At 38.1% G+C, this 20,555-nt stretch overlaps 1 protein-coding gene across 3 annotated transcripts in view; it reads right to left on the bottom strand.

Annotated features, from left to right (window-relative positions):
- The window catches only part of LOC126474136 (serine/threonine-protein kinase dyf-5), a 283,860-nt gene that overhangs the window by 192,341 nt on the left and 70,964 nt on the right, over nucleotides 1-20,555 (bottom strand). For all 3 annotated transcript variants that reach the window (XM_050101575.1, XM_050101573.1, XM_050101574.1), the window contains 2 exons: nucleotides 1,020-1,232; nucleotides 657-828 (listed from right to left, as the gene is read on the bottom strand). In XM_050101575.1, the coding sequence (XP_049957532.1) occupies nucleotides 657-828; nucleotides 1,020-1,232 (385 nt within the window). The remainder of the gene's footprint in view (nucleotides 1-656; nucleotides 829-1,019; nucleotides 1,233-20,555) is intronic.

Genomic DNA, 20,555 nt, shown 5'->3' on the forward strand with positions numbered 1-20,555 from the left:
TGAACAATTCAAGTTTGTACTCAAATCTAATGCACCATCAAATCTTATGTGCACCCCAATTTTTAGTATTTCACATGGTAAAAAAAGTGGACAAGATTCGCGTAAATACGGTATTCTTTTCCTAATATTGTGGAGTTTCCATTGTTTAATAATGGTCTATTTCAGTGAAAGTGGGGAGATGTAAACACTGTAATACTTCAGTGAACCAGGCTGTCCTAAAAAACTCAGTCAGTTTAATTACTTACAGGTTCGATGGTTCATAATTGTGATCTCTCACTACAGTATGGAATGAGCCAGTAACATAAATTAAAGTTCTAACATGTTTCTAAATCTCCTGCAAGAATGCATATCTTATCATAAGTCCCAAACAACAGTGATACACATTTCAAACAAATAACTTGATTACACTGAACAAATTGTAATAGTCTTAATGCCAGGGACTCTCTGTAACTGTTCTTGCACATCTCTCACTAAGTCTCCTCAAATATCTTTTGTGAACATTCTAGGATAGTCTACACGTTGTCAAACCTCCCCACCCTTTTTCAAACCTTCAGTAAAAATGTCCTACTTAATATCCACCATTTTCAAAATTTAAGTGGAACCAATAGAGCAGTTCTATAACCAACAGCAGCACTTTCAATACTGTAACTTTGTACCTTATCTGGAGTGCCAAGGATGGAACAAATTCTAAATATTTCATCAATTTCACTGTTTCCTGGAAATAATGGGCGAAACGTATATAGTTCAGCCATAATGCAGCCAACAGCCCAAATGTCAATTGGACTGCTATAGTTTGTGGAATGCAGCAAGACCTCTGGTGCACGGTACCTGTAAGGTATGCCACAAATTGCATTGTAGAAAAATTATTTAATAATGTCACCAATAGAGAGTTGCTGTAAACAATATGAACTAATCAGATTTAAAATAATCACCTCAACTTATTCATACTATTGATTGAAACCGTCAACAAATTACAAGCAAAGAACTAAACTTGTTTAATATGATGGAAAGAAACTTACCATCTAGTTGATACATAGTCAGTGTAAGGTGGACGAGACCTTATTTCTCTGGCTAAACCAAAATCAGCTATTTTAATCAGTTCAGGTCCCATGCAAAGCAAATTTTCTGGTTTCATGTCACGGTGAAAAAATCCATGCCTATGCATAAAAGCAAGTCCTTGGAGGACCTGGTACACCATGTTCCGAATGACTGGTTCAGGAAACAGTTTCTCTCTACATCAATAAAAACGAGAAGACTTCAGTTTTCATACAATTAATTTGCCTTCTTTTAAAATTTATAAGACATTTCCTCTTACCACAATTTATTCATTATGAACTGCGGATTAAAACTGAAGAAACTGCAAAAAGGCGTGATTCCAGGAGATGGGACCTTGATAAACTGAAAGGCCCAGAGGTTGTAGGTAGTTTCAGATGAAGCATTAGTGAATTATTGACAAGAACAGGAGAAAGGAATACAGTAGAAGAAGAATGGGTAGCTTTGAGAGGTGAAATAGTGAGGGCAGCAGAGGATCAAGTAGGTAGAAAGATGAGGGTGAGTAGAAATCCTTGTGGAACACAAGAGATATTGAATTTAATTGATGAAACGAGAAAACATAAAATTGCAATAAATGAAGTACGCAAAAGGCTTTATAACCTAAAAATGAGATCGACGGGAAGTGCAAAACGGCTAAGCGGGAATGGCTAGAGGACAAATGTAAGAATGTAGAAGCATATAACACTAGGGGTAAGATAGATGCTGCCTACAGAAAAATTAATGAGACCTTTGTAGAAAAGAGAACGAATCACCTGTAGAGATGCTTGGATGGAAAATCAGTCCCAAGCAAAGAATGGAAAGCACAAAGGTGGAAGCAGTATATAGATGGTGTAAGCAAGGGCAAAGTACTTCAGGGCAATGTTAAGGAAATGGAAGAGGACATAGACAAAGAAGAAATGGCAGATATGATACTGCGAGAAGAATTTAACAATGCACTGAAAGACTTAAGTCAAAACAAGGTCATGGGAGTAGACAACATTGCGTTAGAGCTACTGATACACTTGGGAGAGCCAGCCATGACAAAACTCTTCCATCTGGTGAGCAAAACATGTGAGACAGGCGTAATACACTCAGACTTCAAGAAGAATATAATAATTCCAATTCCAAAGAAACCAGGTGCTGACAGGTGTAAAATTTACTGAACTATCAGTTTGATAAATCGTGGCAGCAAAATACAAACACAAATCCTTTACAGAAGAATGGAAAAACTCGTGTAAGCTGATGTTGACGAACATCTGTTAGGATTCCGGAGAAATGTAGGAACACATGAAGCAATACTGACCCTATGACTTCTCACGGAAGATAGCTTAAGGCAAGGAAAATCTGTGTTTATATAGACTTATAGAAATATTTTGACAATGTTGACTGGAATACTCTCTTTCAAATTCTAAAGGTAGCAGGGATAAAATACAAGGAGCAAAAGGCTATTTACAATTTGTAAAGAATTCAGATGGCAGTTATAAGAATCAATGGGCATGAAAGGGGAGCAGTTAAGAAGGGAGTGAGAAAGGGTTGTAGCCTATCCCCAATGTTATTTGGTTTGTATATTGAGCAAGCAGTAAAGGAAACGAAAGAAAAATTTGGACTAGGTATTAAACTCCAGGGGGAAGAAATGATAACTTTGAGTAATAAATGAAAAGCACCAGTTTGCTTTTGTTCTACTATATTATTTTTATTGCTAACCGGTTTTCGGCTTACAAGGCCATCTTCAGACATTTACTGAGTATTATCACCAAAGAAGTTAAATGTTAGCAGACAACATTGGAAGAGAAGTAACACATCTAGAGTGAAGTAGAAACATACAGTGAGTAACATCTTTGCAATGAAATAGTAAAAACTGAACAGTACAAAAATAACAATGGAGTTGACAGGAAAACCTTTAGCACAAAATAGGAATGGCATGCCTACATAACAGTTTCTAATAATAAACAAAACTAATAAAATAAGATAAAATTAGTACTAGACAAGGCTGCATCAAGAGGTATGAAACATGGAGAGTGATACACAACCAATTAAAAAAGAAGAGACAGTTGTCAAATATTCTGTATTTACATTGACAACTGTCTCTTCTTTTTTAATTGGTTGTGTATCACTCTCCATGTTTCATACCTATTGATGCAGCCTTGTCTAGTACTAATTTTATCTTATTTTATTAGTTTTGTTTATTAATAGAAACTGTTATGGAGGCATGCCATTCCTATTTTGTGCTAAAGGTTTTCCTGTCAACTCCATTGTTATTTATGTACTGTTCAGTTTTTACTATTTCATTGCAAAGATGTTACTCACTGTATGTTTCTACTTCACTCTAGATGTGTTACTTCTCTTCCAATGTTGTCTGCTAACATTTAACTTCTTTGGTGATAATACTCAGTAAATGTCTGAAGATGGCCTTGTAAGCCGAAAACCAGTTAGCAATAAAAATAATGTTGTAGAACAAAAGCAAACTGGTGCTTTTCATTTATTATTATAATGTTGTTCTACCAAGAACCGACGGAATATTCTGTTAATATGATAACTTTGAGGTTTGCCGATGCGTCTGTAATTCCGTCAGAGACATCAAAGGCCCTGGAAGAGCAGTTGAACGGAATGGACAGTGACTTGAAAAGAGATATAAGATGAACATCAACAAAAGCAAAATGAGGATAATGGAATCTAGTCAAAATAAATCAGGTAATGCTGAGGGAATTAGATTAGAAAATGAGGCACTTAAAGTTGTAGATGAGTTTCGCTATTTGGGGAGCAAAGTAACTGATGGTAGTTAAAGTAGGAAGGATATAAAATGTAGACTAGCAATGGCAAGAAAAGTGTTTCTGAAGAAGAGAAATTTGTTAACATCGAGAACAGATTTAAGTGTCAGGAAGACTTTTATGAAAGTATTTGTATGGAGTGTAGCCATGTATGGAAGTGAAACATGGATGATAAAAAGTTTACACAAGAAGAGAATAGAAGCTTTTGAAATGTGGTGCTACATAAGAATGCTGAAGATTACGTGGGTAGATCATGTAACTAATGAGGGGGTATTGAATAGAATTGGAGAGAAGAAAAAATTGTGGTACAACCTGACTAGAAGAAGGGATCGGCTGATAAGAGACACTCTGAGTCATCAAGGGATCACAAGTTAAGTACTAGAGGGGAATGTGGGGGTAAAAATCATAGAGGGAGACCGAGAGATGAATACAATAATCAGATTCAGACAGATGTAGTAGCTACTCGGATATGAAGAGGCTAGCACAGGATAGACTAGCATGGAGAGTTGCATCAAACCAGTCTTTGGACTGAGGACCACAACATTTTAAAAATTATTAAATATAAAGTCTTACTAAATGGTAAAAATAATTTCATTGATAATTAATGAAAAGCTGCTTCAGTTGTAGTAAAAATTTCACTAAGCACATCCGAGCGGTATTGGCTCTTATATTAGACCATTTTCAAGTGTATCTGAAAGTTATGTTGATTGATGATGCTTCTCTACAGCATAACTTTCAGGCACACCTGAAAAGGCCTAAAACTGTCATGCGGCCTTAATAAAGTTCTTATTAGCAACTGGAGCCACTTTTTAACTGAACATACAGTTGCAGAATCAGGCACCCTCTTACCACTACTGAGTGCAACTACTCCTTTATTGCTGTTTCTTATAGCTACACTTTATTTGTTGTCTCTAATTTCTTCACTCAAAATGATTAGCCATTCATCATCCACTAGGTTGCCTTGCAGTCTATTGCTAAGCATTGTAACTTTAGTCTCTACCAGTTTCAAATTCATGTTTAAAAGAAGCTTCAAACTGATAACTGTCTTTAAACCCTTCATTCATTTGCCTTTATTAGGGCTTATATTTTCATTAAGTTCACTGTACTCTTCACTGTTATTACATTTATAACCTGATCAATACCATTAATACTTTTCACCATGTCGATTGTTTTTAAATCTCTGTTTAACAAAGACGTAATTAACTGGTATTTTACTGTCTTCCCAGTCTCTTTGACAAGTAACCTCTTCTTTTGTATTTTCGAACAGAATATTTACTATTGCTAACTAAAATTTGTCACACAATACCAAACTGTACACATGAAATGTAGGAAGGGGAAAGAGAAGGAAAGGGAAAGGATGAGTGGCTAGGGATTGTAGTAATGCAATGGCAAAAGTTGAAAATTTGTGCTGGACCATGCAGTAACTTGGAAATTTGAGTCGATAAGGGATCATATCTGGATGGCCAAAGTGGTTAAGGCAGCTGCTCATAAGAAGCACATTACCACTAGGTCCAACAGAGCAAACCCCACTCAAATACATACAATAAAAAAAGCCTTCTTTCTGTTCATATCAACCTTGTTACAACTACCTTTATTTTTACTTTGTTTTAAGATTTTGTCCCTTTAATTTGCAGCTGTAACGAATTCAAGTAATATACTACAATTGAACAGTTAAAAAATTTACTCACCAAGCAGCAGCAGGTGAAAATATACAAAAAAATTATTGAAATGTGCAAACCTTCATAGCCAGTGGCTCCTCCTTCCGGTGGAAGTGTTGAACAACAAGATGGAGCCACTGGCTTGTACGTTTCCATAACTTTTCTATGTGCTTTCTCTTGACATAACTTAGTGGATATATTTTTTATCCATTCAATTATATTATATTTCCAAAAACTGATTATTTTCATTTATATACCAGACTCTGTAATAAGCATACAGCACCTCCTTTGAGCAATGTTGACAAGCAACAATGATGCTCACACAGAATGTATGTAAATGTATGGATGGATGAATTTAAAATTGATGGGTGCTAAACATCCTGGTCATCAGTGCCCTTGCACAAGATCACAGTACTGGGGAACAAGGAGTATTTTTGTTAAAACAAAAAGCAAAGATCATATAATGATACCCACAGCAATAGAAATGGCACGTGGAAGTCCCAGTAGACCTAGTCATAATGCTGTCACAAGTTAAAAGAATTAATAAAACAGTGGGAGTCAGTAAGAAAGTTAACTGTTCATGGGAATAAAAGAATGAGGTAGCCACTAAATGCACATTAAACTCTCTGTGCATTTAAACTTGGCGGGAGTCCTGATGCCACACAAGGTGTCAACAATTGTCCTGCCACTGTTCTGTCATCACCTAAAATGGAGGGTAAGTCCCTCAGTAGACCAAAGGCTTCCTTCCTATCTGTACACAACACATACGATGTTAAAACAAGGTGTACTGTGAGTATGATGTAGTAAACACTGCATTACGATGGATCTTCTAGCAGCAAGGGATATGCATGCATCAAAATCAAAATCAATTGTCCTGCCACTGTTCTGTCATCACCTAAAATGGAGGGTAAGTCCCTCGGTAGACCAAAGGCTTCCCTCCTATCTGTACACAACACATACGATGTTAAAACAAGGTGTACTGTGAGTATGATGTAGTAAACACTGCATTACGATGGATCTTCTAGCAGCAAGGGATATGCATGCATCAAAAAGCAGTGGGCAGTGCGAAATTAAGTGAGGATCACTTTGTCCCTAGATTAGTTCAAAAGAAGTGTCCCATGGCTGAACAGTTGGTTTGACCAACAGCAGCCTTTTGTTATCCACTTCCAGTCACTGCCTTTCCCACTAAGCAAACACTCACCCATGACACGACAGCCTGTAAGTGACTTGAACTGTTGTATTTTCCCAGCACTCTGTTTTCATTGCTCTGTTGGCTTCTCCATTCCCCTTCAATACTCATCAGTCCAGGGACCCAGTAGAAGGCCACCTGTTTCTTCTGCATGTGCAGGATGTGGATAGTGTCACAGACAGTCTGAACTGTCCAATCTACTATGAAAATTGGCTGAATAGCCTGCAGAGCTTGACGAGAGTCAGTGCAGGCAAGAAACTTCCCTCTACCAAGAAGTCTCATATGCCCCAGTGCGATCTTGACCATCCACAGCTCTGCATAGTACATTAAAAGTTGCTTGGCCAGCGGAGTTTAATGGCAACATGTGGGAAGATAACAGAACACCCAACATTGTTCATTTGCTTCATCCATCAGTAAAAATCACCATGTGCTCTGGATACTACAAAATGTCATTAAAATCTCATTCTAAAACTAAATGCAGAATGGAGAGCTTGTTCTACTCTGCCATGCCCAAGATAAGATAATATAAGATAAGATAAGATACTTTATTGACACATAACATGTTTTTATACAATCATTCGATTGAGAACATTGGTGACTCGTCAGTCTTTAACCTAAGTTTTTACAGTATTTTATGTTGTTGTTGTTGTGGTCTTCAGTCCTGAGACTGGTTTGATGCAGCTCTCCATGCTACTCTATACTGTGCAAGCTGCTTCATCTCCCAGTACGTACTGCAACCTACATCCTTCTGAATCTGCTTAGTGTATTCGTCTCTTGGTCTCCCTCTACGATTTTTACCCTCCACACTGCCCTCCAATACTACACTGGTGATCCCTTGATGCCTCAGAACATGTCCTACCAACCTATCCCTTCTTCTAGTCAAGTTGTGCCACAAACTTCTCTTCTCCCCAATCCTAATTCAACACTTCCTCATTAGTTATGTGATCTACCCATCTAATCTTCAGCATTCTTCTGTAGCACCACATTTCGAAAGATTCTATTCTCTTCTTGCCCAAAATATTTATCGTCCATGTTTCACTTTCATACATGGCTATACTCCATACAAATACTTTCAGAAACGACTTCCTGACACTTAAATCTATACTCGATGTTAACAAATTTCTCTTCTTCAGAAATGCTTTCCTTGCCATTGCCAGTCTACATTTTATATCCTCTCTACTTCGACCATCATCAGTTACTTTGCTCCCCAAATAGCAAAACTCCTTTACTACTTTAAGTGTCTCATTTCCTAATCTAATTCCCTCAGCATCACCCGACTTAATTCGACTACATTCCATTATCCTCATTTTGCTTTTGTTGATGTTCATATTACATCCTCCTTTCAAGACACTATCCATTCCCTTCAACTGCTCTTCCAAGTCCTTTGCTGTCTCTGACAGAATTACAATGTCATCGGCAAACCTCAAAGTTTTTATTTCTTCTCCATGGATTTTAATACCTACTTCGAATTTTTCTTTTGTTTCCTTTACCGCTTGCTCAATATACAGATTGAATAGCATCGGGGAGAGGCTACAACCCTGTCTCACTCCCTTCCCAGCCACTGCTTCCCTTTCATGTCCCTCAACTCTTATAACTGCCATCTGGTTTCTGAACAAATTGTAAATAGCTTTTTGCTCCCTGTATTTTACCCCTGCCACCTTCAGAATTTGAAAGAGAGTATTCCAGTAAACATTATCAAAAGCGTTCTCTAAGTCTACAAATGCTAGAAACGTAGGTTTGCCTTTCTTTAATCTAGCTTCTAAGATAAGTCGTAGGGTCAGTATTGCCTCACGTGTTGCGATATTTCTACGGAATCCAAACTGATCTTCCCCGAGGTCGGCTTCTACTAGTTTTTCCATTCATCTGCAAAGAATTCGTGTTAGTATTTTGCAGCCATGACTTATTAAACTGAATAGTTCGGTAATTTTCACATCTGTCAACACCTGCTTTCTTTGGGATTGGAATTATTATATTCTTCTTGAAGTCTGAGGGTACTTCGCCTGTCTCATACATCTTGCTCAGCAGATGGTAGAGTTTTGTCAGGACTGGCTCTCCCAAGGCTGTCAGTTCTAATGGAATGTTGTCTACTCCCGGGGCTTTGTTTCGACTCAGGTCTTTCAGTTCTCTGTCGAACTCCTCACGCAGTATCATATCTCCCATATCATCTTCATCTACATCCTCTTTCCTTTCCAAAATATTGTCCTCAAGTACATCGTCCTTGATTAGACCCTCTATATACTCCTTCCACCTTTCTGCTTTCCCTTCGGAGCTTTGTTTCGACTCAGGTCTTTCAGTGCTCTGTCGAACTCTTTACGCAGTATCATATCTCCCATATCATCTTCATCTACATCCTCTTTCCTTTCCAAAATATTGTCCTCAACTACATCGCCCTTGATTAGACCCTCTATATACTCCTTCCACCTTTCTGCTTTCCCTTCTTTGCTTAGAACTGGGTTTCCATCTGAGCTCTTGATATTCATACAAGTGGTTCTCTTTTCTCCAAAGGTCTTTTTAATTTTCGTGTAGGCAGTATCTATCTGACCCCTAGTGAGATAAGCCTCTACATCCTTGCATTTGTCCTCTAGCCATCCCTGCTAGTCATTTTGCACTTCCTGTCGATCTCATTTTTGAGACGTTTGTATTCCTTTTTGCCTTCTACATTTACTGCATTTTTATATTTTCTCCTTTCATCAATTAAATTCAATATTTCTTCTGTTACCCAAGGATTTCTAATTTCAATTTATGTCTAGTTTCATAGGCATGTGTGAATGTATTTCCTTCAAACAGATGTGAGTTTTTCCGTTGAAAAGAGAAGTATTTCATATATGAAGATGGAAGGGATTGTCATGAAGTCCAGGCTTTTGAATAGTGGTTTGCATGAAGGGATTGTCATGAAGTCCAGGCTTTTGAATAGTGGTTTGCATGAATGTCTACTATTGGTTCCTGTCATTGCTCTGATTTTTTTTTTTTTTTAGTTTGAAGATTTGAAGGAGGTTTGTCTTTTCAGCATCCCGAAATATTATTCCATTTCTTTTAAGTGTTATGAAATGCGCGTGGTATACAGTTTTCTTCACTGTTAAATTCGTTACTTTGTGTAGTACCCTCATTGCTATTTATTCTCTTCAGTAAACTGTCCACATGGTCGGTCCATTGCAAGTTTTTATTTAAAGTTAACCCAAGAAATTTTACAGAATCAACTGTGGTCAGTTCTTTACCTGAATATTCTATTTGTGATAGACATTCAGTAGTTTGTTTGGTCCTGAAGTGTATGATTTGGGTTTTTTCAAGATATAATTTCATTGCATTATCTTTCATCCATTGTTCAAGTTCTTGTAGAGTTTGTTTCGTGGTCCTTACTAATTCGTCAGTGTTTTTGCAGCAGACTACAGCAGTTGAGTCATCTGCGTAAAGTATTGTATCTGTATTTACTTTGCTAGGCATGTCACTTATGTAATATAAGAACAGAAGTGGTCCTAATATCGAGCCCTGGGGCATGCCTGCTTGCATTTATTTCCAGCTAGAGCAAGTTTTCTCTCCCTTTTGATGTATCATCACCCTTTGGTATCTGTTTTTGAGATAAGATGAAAACCATCTTATAGATTTTCCATGGAAGCCATAGGTACCCAATTTTTGGAGCAGTAGCTTATGGTTTACTGTGTCAAACGCCTTTGAGAGGTCACAAAAAATACCAGATACACTTTGTTTGTTGTCAAGGCATTTACTTACTTTGGAGATTAGTTCATTTACAGCTTGTAAAGTGTTTCGTCCCTTCCTAAACCCATATTGGTTATTGAGAATAATATTACCTTCCTTATTGTACTTTTCTAATTGATTACATACTATTCGTTCAACTATTTTAGAGAAAACTGGGAGTATAGACACTGGGCGGAAATTTACTAAATCATCTTGTTTTCCCTTTTTGTAGATTGGACAGACTTCAGCATATTTCAGTCTGTCTGGAAAGCAGCCCTCATCAAATGATTGGTTCATTATTTTACAGAGTTGAGGTGCAATGCTGTCACTTCCTGCCTTTATGATATTGGGCCTGTCAATCACTCAGGGAGGGGATCTGTGCCATCCCCACTTGAGAACTGGTATGTCTGCTACACCAAAGAATCTTCAAATGAATTGAAAAGACCTTAGCAGTCCTGTGACCACTAAACCTGCACTGATTGCGATGTTCAGCTCAAACACTGACAACATGACAGTCGGAGATGGCTCATCATGAGAAGTTCTCACCAAATGCTAAGAAGTGGCTCACCAGGCTCTGCGCAGAGGCTAGGAATTAGACTAGTTCTAGGCACCTGTGACCAGCCTAATTCCTGCATGATGGACAGCATTCAACATCTTTAAATGAGAAAGCCTAGCTGATCCATACACTATGCTGCCATAGTCGAACCATGTGTGGACAAAGGGGCAAACTACTATAACCTACATCCTTATCAACTTGCTTACTGTTCTTGAGCCTTGTTATCCTTCTATAATTATTACCCTCTAGACTTATCTTTAATATGAAATTGATGATTCCTTGTTGGCTCAGGATGTCCTACAACCAATCCCTCCTTTTTGTGAAATTGCATCAAAAATCTCTTTTTTTCCCAAATTTGGTTAAGTACCTCCTGATTAATTTTTTCAAAAACGTAAAATTGTGCAGTTCGAAAAATAAAAAAAAAATAAATAAATAAAAAAAAAACACAGTTCCTATGACAACAATATCAACAAGTCACAATTGGAATCAGTCAATCAGTCAGTTCATACAAATATGTGGGTGTAACAATTTGTAGTGCTATTAAATGGGGCTATGGTGTAGGCTCGGTTGTAGGTATAGATGGTGGCAGACTTTGGTTCATTGGTAAAATACTAGGGAAATGCAATCAGTTTGCAACAAAGATTGCTTACAATAAATTGTGTGACTCTTTCTAGAAAAATGCACAAATATTTGGGATCTGTAATGAATAAGACTAACATGGGATTTTGAATGTATACAGAGAAGAGCAGCTCGAATGATCATAGATTCTTTTGATCCATGAGGAGTGTCACTGGGATGCTGAAGAAACTGAACTGGCAGATACCTGAAGATTGATACAAAACATTCCCATACTAATAAAGTTTTAAGAACCAACTTTAAATGAAGAATGTAGGAATATCTACAACCACCTATGTATTGCTCCTCTAAAGATAGTGAAGAAAAGACTAGCTAAATTACAGCACACACAGAGGTGTGTGTATAGTAATTCTCCCGCACTCCATATGTAACTGGAACAGCAAGCAGCCCTAATAAACGGTATAATATGTAGTGCCTTCTGCCATGTTTTTCAAAGTGATTTGCAGAGTTTGGATATGTCTAATCTTCAGTACTCCTTTGTAACACCATATACACTGACAGAAAAAATTATTATTTATTTTGGCTGGAGCAACACTCATTGTAAATTTTTTGAATTATGCTACCACCGTTTGACTGTAATAACTTTTATTTTATTGTTGTTGTTGTTGTTGTGGTGGTGGTGGTGGTTTTCAGTCCAGAGACTGGTTTGATGCAGTTCTCCATGCTACTCTGTCCTGCGTAAGCTTCTTCATCTCCAAGTAACTACTGCAACCTACATCCTTTTGAATCTGCTTAGTGTATCCATCTCTTGGTCTACGTCTACATTTTTTACCCTCCACAATTCCCTCCATACTAAATTGGTGATCCCTTGACGCCTCAGAAAATGTCCTACCAACAGGTCCCTTCTTTTAGTACGGTTGTAATACAGTTTCATCTTATCCCAATTCTATTCAGTACCTCCGTGATCTACCCATCTAATCTTCAGCATTCTTCTGTAGCACCACATTTCAAAAGCTTCTATTCTCTTCTTGTCTAAACTAGTTATCGTCCATGTTTCACTCCCATACATGGCTACACTCCATACAAATACTTTCAGAAATGACTTCCTGATACTTAAATCTATACTCGATGTTAACAAATTTCTCTTCTTCAGAAATGCTTTCCTTGCCATAGCCAGTCGACATTTTATATCCTCTCTACTTCGACCATCATCAGTTATTTTGCTCCCCAAATAGCAAAGCTCGTCTACTACTTTAAGTGTCTCATTTCCTAATCTAATTCCCTCAGCATTACCTGATTTGACTACATTCCATTATCCTTGTTTATCTTTTGTTGACGTTCATCTTATATCCTCCTTTCAAGGCACTGTTCATTCCATTTAACTGCTCTTCTAGGTCCTTTGCTGTTTCTGACAGAATTGCAATGTCATCAGCAAACCACAAAGTTTCTATTTCTTCTCCAGGGATTTTAATTCCTACTCCAAATTTTTCTTTTGTTTCCTTTAATGCTTGGTCAATACATTTTCTCACTCCCTTCTCAAGCACTGCTTCTCTTTCATCCCCCTGTACTCTTGTAACTACCTTCTGGTTTCTGTACAAATTGTAAATAGCTTTTTGCTCCCTGTATTTTACCCCTGCCACCCTCAGAATTTTAAAGAGAGTATTCCAGTCAACATTGTCAAAAGCTTTCTCTAAGTCTACAGATAATAGAAATCTACCAGGGTCATTCAATAATTAAAGAGAAAAATTGGTGTGGACAAAATCTTTTATTTTTATTAAATAATACACTTTCTACTTCTCAATGTAATCCCCTTGAACATTATTCACTTGTTCCAATGGGCTACAACCTTTTTTGTTCCAGCTGCAAAAAACTCTTTATCTTGATGTTTGAACCAATTTCCCACAAACCTTTTCACATCCTCGTTATCCTAGAAACTCTTCCCACATAATGCCCCCTTCAGTGCACAAAACAACTTAAAATCGCTAAGTGTTAAATCAGGAATGAGGCAGTACTTCCCAGCCCATTTAGTTGATGGTTTCACTGGTTAGTTGAGCAATATGAGGGCATGCATTGTCTTGCTGGAGAGTCACACCTCTCCTCTGAGATTCATGTCATCTCTCTCTCATGGCTGGCTTCACCTTGTTTAAAAGCAAATGTGAGTAGTATTGGCTGTTCATTGTATGCTGCTCTTCAAGACAAAAAACTGGACCTTAAGCATACCAAAACACCATCAGCATGACTTTTCCTGCTGATACTTGGGTTTTGACAGGTGAGTTGGTGTGCTTCTACTCCATGCTTTCTTTTTTATTCTGGCTCATAATAATGAACCCAAGTTTCATCTCAAGTTAAAATTTCATTGAGGAGGTGCTCATCTTCTCTTTCATAACATTTCTTTTGCTCTGCGCACACTCTCAACCTTGTTTCCTTGCGTAGGCATGTCAACTCCTTTGGGACCTATGTTCTACATGTTTTGCAGTACTTCAGCTTGTTACAGATAATATTAGGAACTGTAACAGTAATAACTTGAACCATATCAACTATAATTTCCTCAGTCACACAGGGTCGGCATGAATAATGTCATGAGTTTGACTTTCAAGTGAGGGAGTTGAAACTGCAACTTGTGGGCCAGAATGGCGTTCATCAGTCACCGAGTTGCGACCATTTTTGAACTGCTCTACCCACTCGTAAAACTTTGCAAGATTCATACAATCTTCACCACAAACTTTATAGACATCCTACAGTATATATTCAATGGTTTCTCACCTTCAGCAAGTAAAAAACCAATAACAGAACGTTGTTCAACTAGTGTGAATGTTTCAAATGGCCTTGTCATCTTGAAATGTATTTTTGGGGTTATAAACAAAACAATGTTGATGTACCAGCTGATCAGGGCTCATCCCAATGGTGCCAACTTAAAGCCCTAAAAGTACCAAACTTGCCCTACTAACAGTTTTTTCCCCCAGACCAATTTGTCTCTTTAATTTTTGAACGACTCTCATATCTTCTAAGATAAGTCGTAGGATCAGTATTGCCTCACATGTTCCAACATTTCTACAGAATCCAAACTGATCTTCCTCTGAGGTCAACTTTACCATTTTTTCCATTTGTTTGTAAAGACCTCATGTTAGTATTTTGCAGCCATGACTTATTAAACTGATAGTTCAGTAATTTTCACGCCTGTTGACACCCGCTTTCTTTGGGATTGGAATTACCATATTTTTCTTGAAGTCTGAGAGTATTTTGCCTTTCTCTTACGTCTTGCTCACCAGATGGTAGAGTTTTGTCACGGCTGGCTCTCCCAAGGCTATCAGTAGTTCTAATGGTATGTTGTCCACTCCAGGGGCCTTTTTTGAGTTAGGTCTTTCAGTGCTCTGTCAAATTCTTCACGCAGTGTCATCTCTCCCATCTCATCTTCATCTACGTCCTCTACCATTTCCATAATATTGCTCTCAAGTACATTGCCCTTGTACGGACCCTCTATATATTCCTTCCATCGAAGCTTTCTCGTCTTTGCTTAGGACTGGTTTTCCATCTGAGCTCTTGACGTTCATACAGGTAAGCAGTATCTATCTTACCCCTAGTGATACATGGTTCTACCTCCTTACATTTGTCTGGTAGCCATCCTTGCTTAGGCATTTTCCACTTCCTGTCAATCTCATTATTGAGACGTTTGTATTCCTTTTCGCCTGCTTCATTTACTGCATTTTTATATTTTCTCCTTTCATCGATTAAAATCAATATCTCTTCTGATACCCAAGAATTTCTACTAGCCCTAGTCTTTTGACCTACTTGATCCTCTGCTGCCTTCACTATTTTATCTCTCAAAACTACCTATTCTTCTTCTACTGTATCTCTTTCCCCTGTTCTTGTCACATGTTCTCTAATGCGCTCTCTGAAACTTTCTATCACCTCCGGTTCTTTCAGTTTATCCAGGTCCCATCTCCTTAAGTTCCTAACTTTTTGTAGTTTCTTGAGTTTTAGTCTACAATTCATAACCAATAAATTGTGGTCAGGGTCCACATCTGCCTCTGGAAATGTCTTACAATTTAAAACCTGGTTCCTAAATCTCTGTCTTACCATTATATAATCTATCTGAAACCTACCAGTGTCTCCAGGCCTCTTCCACATATACAACCTTCTTCCATGATTCTTAAACTAAGTGTTAGCTATGATTAAGTTATGCTCTGTGCAAAATTCTACCAGGCAGCTTCCTCTTTCCATGAACCACTGTTGTACAATCCAGATTTGGCCTTAGGCTATTTTCAAGAAGAAAAACTTATTTAAATGTCAAAAGACATCAGACTACTATGAAATACAAGTCCTTGACACTTAAATAACTTTTTTTGCTTGAAAATTGCGTAAGGCCAAAATTTGGATTGTATAATGATAAAATAAAAGTTATTGCACTCAAATGTTTGCAGTGTCACTCAAAAATAATTAATTTGGGGTAATGAAATTTCAGGAATACATTTTTCTAGGTAACATATTTAAATGATTAACACTGCAAGATCACAGGTGCGAGATAAGCCACTGCAAATGTGAAATGTTGCTTCATACATTAACAACCGATGTAACTGCCAGAATGCTGAACACACGCATGCAAACACGCATGCATTGTGTAACACAGGTGCCAGCTGTCAGTTTGTGGGATGGAGTTCCATGCCTGTTGCACTTGGGCAGTCAATAAAGGGATGTTTAATGCTATTTGTGAGTGATGCTGGAGTAGTCATCCAATGATGTCCCACATGTGCTCAACTGGAGACAGATCTGATGACTGAGCATGCCAAGACAACACGTCAACACTCTGTACAGCTGTTGGGTTAGAATAGTGGTATTTGAGCGAGTGTTATCCTGTTGGAAAACATGCTGGAATGCTGTTCGTGAATGGTAGCACAACAGGTCGACAAATTTGCATTCCGGGGCTGTGGGATAACCATGGGAGTGCTCCTGCTGTCATGCAAAATTGCACCCCAGACCACAACTCCAGGTGTAGGTCCAGGTTGGTTGCAGCTCCTCAAGAGGCCTCTTTTGAAGCAAAACATGGCCATCACTGGCACTGAGGCAGAACAGGCTTTCATCAGAAAACACCGCAGACCTTCACCCTGCCCTCCAATGAGCTCTCACTTGACACCACTGAAGTCGCAAATGCCGGTGGTTTGGGGTCAGTGGAATGCACGCTACAGTGCATCTGGCTCAGTGCTGTCCTTGAAGTAACCAATTTGTAATGGTATTCTCTGTCCTGTAGTGCCAACTGCTGCTCAAATTTCTGCTGCAGATGCAGTACGATGTGCCAAAACCGTACACCAACAAGATGGTCTTCACTACTGGTAGTGCCACATGGCCATCCAGAGCCTGGTCTTCTAGTGATCGTACGTTCTCACTACCACCACTGCCAGCAATCGTGTAGAGTAGCTACATTCCTGCCAAGTCTTCCTGCAGTATCGCAGACAGAACATCCAGCCTCTCGTAGTCCTAGAACACAACCTTATCCAAACCCAGAGAGGTGCTGATAATGGCATTTTTGTTGCCTTAAAGGCATTCTTGAGTATCACTACAGCCAATATAAATGTTACTAACACTCACAATTGTTATAGAGTATATATAAAGCAAACCTGATCTGCATCCTCATAGTGGTACTACTAGCTACTAGCGACACTCTTACATGACTGGTGCAAAATTGGAACAGACATCATCCTTCTGATGTAGAAACATACCTACTAACTTTCAGTTATGTTGTACAATTCCTTCTTGGTGTTACAATTTTTTCCTGTCTGTGTACATTTCAAAAGTCTGTAGTCTCTTCTTGTCTGGACTACACATTGTCCTATTTCACATCTGTACAAGGCTACACTCCATGCAAATACATTCTGCAAAGGCTTCCAATAACTTAAATTTATATCAACCATTACGAAATTCCTTTTTTTTCAGAAATGCTTCTGTGCCATACCGTCAGCAGTTTATATCCTCTCTTCTTTGGCCATCGTCATTTATTTTGCTGCCCAAATAGTAAAGCTGATCTATTACTTTTAGGGTATCATTTCCTAATCTAATTCCTTCTGAATCATGATTTAATTTGACTACATTCCATATTTACTTAAGAATGGTTAAACCTAAAAAATAACTCAAGTTGGGGGCATGTAGAAATGTGAAGCTGGTATGTGAAGGGGACACACACTGACCAATGGGAACAACATTTTTTAAATAGCTAGTCTGTGGCATTTATATATGTATAGGACAAGATAAGCAGCAATATAAGGTTCTTTGTTGATGATGCCGTGGTGTACAAAAAGGTGTCGTCATGAGTGACTGTGGAGTATGCAAGAAGACTTAGATGGAATTTCTAGTTGTTAATTAATGGCAGCTTGCTCTAAATGCATAAAAATGTAAGTTAATGCAGATGAGTGTGGAAAACAATACTGTAACATTCAGATACAGCATTAGTAGGGTGCTGCTTGACAGAGTCACATCAATTAAATATCTAGGCATAATGACGCAAAGCAATATGAAATAGAATGAGATGTCATGCTGGTAGTAGGGAAGTAAATGCTTGACTTCATTTTATTGGGAGAATTTTGGGAAAGTGTAGCTCATCCATAAAGTAAATGGACAGTGCCACCCATTCTCGAGTGCTGCTCACATGTTTGGGATCCCAAACAGATCAGATTACATCTACATCTACATACATGGACACAATGCAGAGCACACTTAAGTGCCTGGCAGAGGGTTCATTGATCCACCTTCTGAGCTCTGATTTCCCTTATTTTATTAGGATTATCATTTCTCCCTGTGTAGGTTGGCATCAACAAAATGTTTTCGCATTTGTAGGAGAAAATTGGTGACTGAAATTTCGCGAGAAGATTCTGCCGCAACAAAAACGCCTTTGTTTTAATTATGTCCACCCCAAACCCAATAACGATGTACTCCGTTAACGATATCTGGTAAGGATCACAGACTGCGCAGCAGTATTCCAAAAGAGAATGGACAAGTATAGTAGATCTGTTACATTTTCTAAATGTTCTGCCAATATAACTTAGTCTTTGGTTTGCTTTCAGTCTTTGGTTTGCTTTCCTCCAACACTTTCTATGAGTTCTTTCCAATTTAAGTTTTTCATAATTATGATTCCTAAGTATTTAGTTGAATTTGCAGCCTTTGGATTTGACTAACTTATCATGTAATCAAAGTTTAATGGATTCCTTTTAGGACTCATGTGGATTACCTCACACTTTTCATTAATTAGAGTCAATTGCCAATTTTCACACCAAACAAATATCTTTTCGAAACTGATTTGCAATTTGTTTTGATCTTCTGATGACTTTACTAGGTGATAACAGCATCATAAGCAAACAACCTAAGACGGCCGCTGAGATTGTCTCCTAAATAATTTATATAGATAAGAAACAGCAAAGGGCCTTTAACACTATCTTGGAGAACATCAGAAATCACTTCTGTTTTACTCAATGACTTTCTGTCAGTTACTATGAAATGTGACCTGTCTGACAGAAAATCATGAATCCAGTCACATAACTGAGATGATATTCTATAAGAATGCAATTTCACTACAAGCCACTTGTGTGGTACAGTGTCAAAAGCCTCCTGAAAATCTAGAAATACAGAATCAGTTTGAAATCCCTTGTCAATAGCACTTAATACTTGTGTGTGTATAAAGAGCTAGTTGTGTTTCACAAGACTGATGTTTTCTAAATCCGTGTTGACTGTGTGTCAATAGACCGTTCTCTTTGAGGTAATTCATAGTATTCAAACACAATATATGCTTCAAAATCCTGCTGCTTATCACGGTTAATGATATGGGCCCATAACATAGAGGATTACTCCTATTTACTTTCTTGAACATTGGTGTGACTTGCGCAACTTTCCAGTCTTTGGGTACAGATCTTTCATTGAGCAAACAGTTGTATATGATTGTTAAGTATGGACCTATTGCATCAGCACACTCTGAAAGGAACCTCATTGGTACACAGTTTGGACTGGAAGACTTGCTTTTATTAAGTGATTTAAGTTGCTTAGCTACTCTGAGGATATCTACTTCTAAGTCACTCATGTTTGCAGCTGTTCTTGATTCAAATTCTGGAATATTTACTTCATTTTCTTTGGTGAAGGAGTTTCGGAAGGCTGCATTTAGTAACTCTGCTTTGGCAGTAATGTCGTCAGTAGTATTTCCACTGCTATTGTGCAGAGAAGGCACTGACTGTATCTTGCCGCTATCATACTTTACATATGACGAGAATCTCTTTGGATTTTCTGCCAGATTACGAGACAAAGTTTCATTGTGGAAACTGTTATAAGCATCTCGCACTGGAGTCCGCCCTAAATTTTGAGCTTCTGTAAAAGATCGCCAATCCTGGAGATTTTGCATTCATTTCAAATTGGTATGCTTTTTTTGTTGTTTCTGCAACAGTGTTCTGACCCATTTTGTGTACCATGGGGGATCAGCTCCGTTATTTTTAATTTATCTGGTATAAATCTCTCAATTTCCGTCAATACTAATTCTCTGAATTCAAGCCACATCTGATCTACAATTACATTGTTAATTTGGAAGGACTGCAGATTGTTTCTCAGGAAGGCATCAAGTGAATTTTCATCCACTTTTCTGAATAGGCAAACTTTTCATTTATTTTTGGAGGGTTTGGAGGTTAAAATATTCAATATCATTATGAGAACCCTGTGTTCACTAATTCCTGTATCCATTTTGAGCATCGAGGGAGATGGCACAGTGGTTAGCACACTGGACTTGCATTCAGGAGGACGACAGTTCAAACCTGCATCCGGCCATCCTGATTCAGGTTTCCCATGATTTCCCTAAATTGCTTCAGGCAAATGCCGGGATGGTTCCTTTTAAAGGGCATGGCCAATTTCCTTCCCCGTCATTCCCTAAATGGATGGGACCGATGACCTCGCTGTTTGGTCCTCTCCTCAACCCAACCAAACAACCATTATAAGCTCAGGTTTATCTGTTTTTAACAGAATAAGTATTTTTTCACAATCATTTACTATTCATGTGGGCACATGAACCAAATGCTCGAAACAATTTTCGAGAAGCATTTAGCATAATTTCAGATGATGTT

Source organism: Schistocerca serialis, chromosome 4, assembly GCF_023864345.2.
Source record: "Schistocerca serialis cubense isolate TAMUIC-IGC-003099 chromosome 4, iqSchSeri2.2, whole genome shotgun sequence".
Classification (NCBI taxonomy): Eukaryota; Metazoa; Arthropoda; class Insecta; order Orthoptera; family Acrididae; genus Schistocerca; species Schistocerca serialis.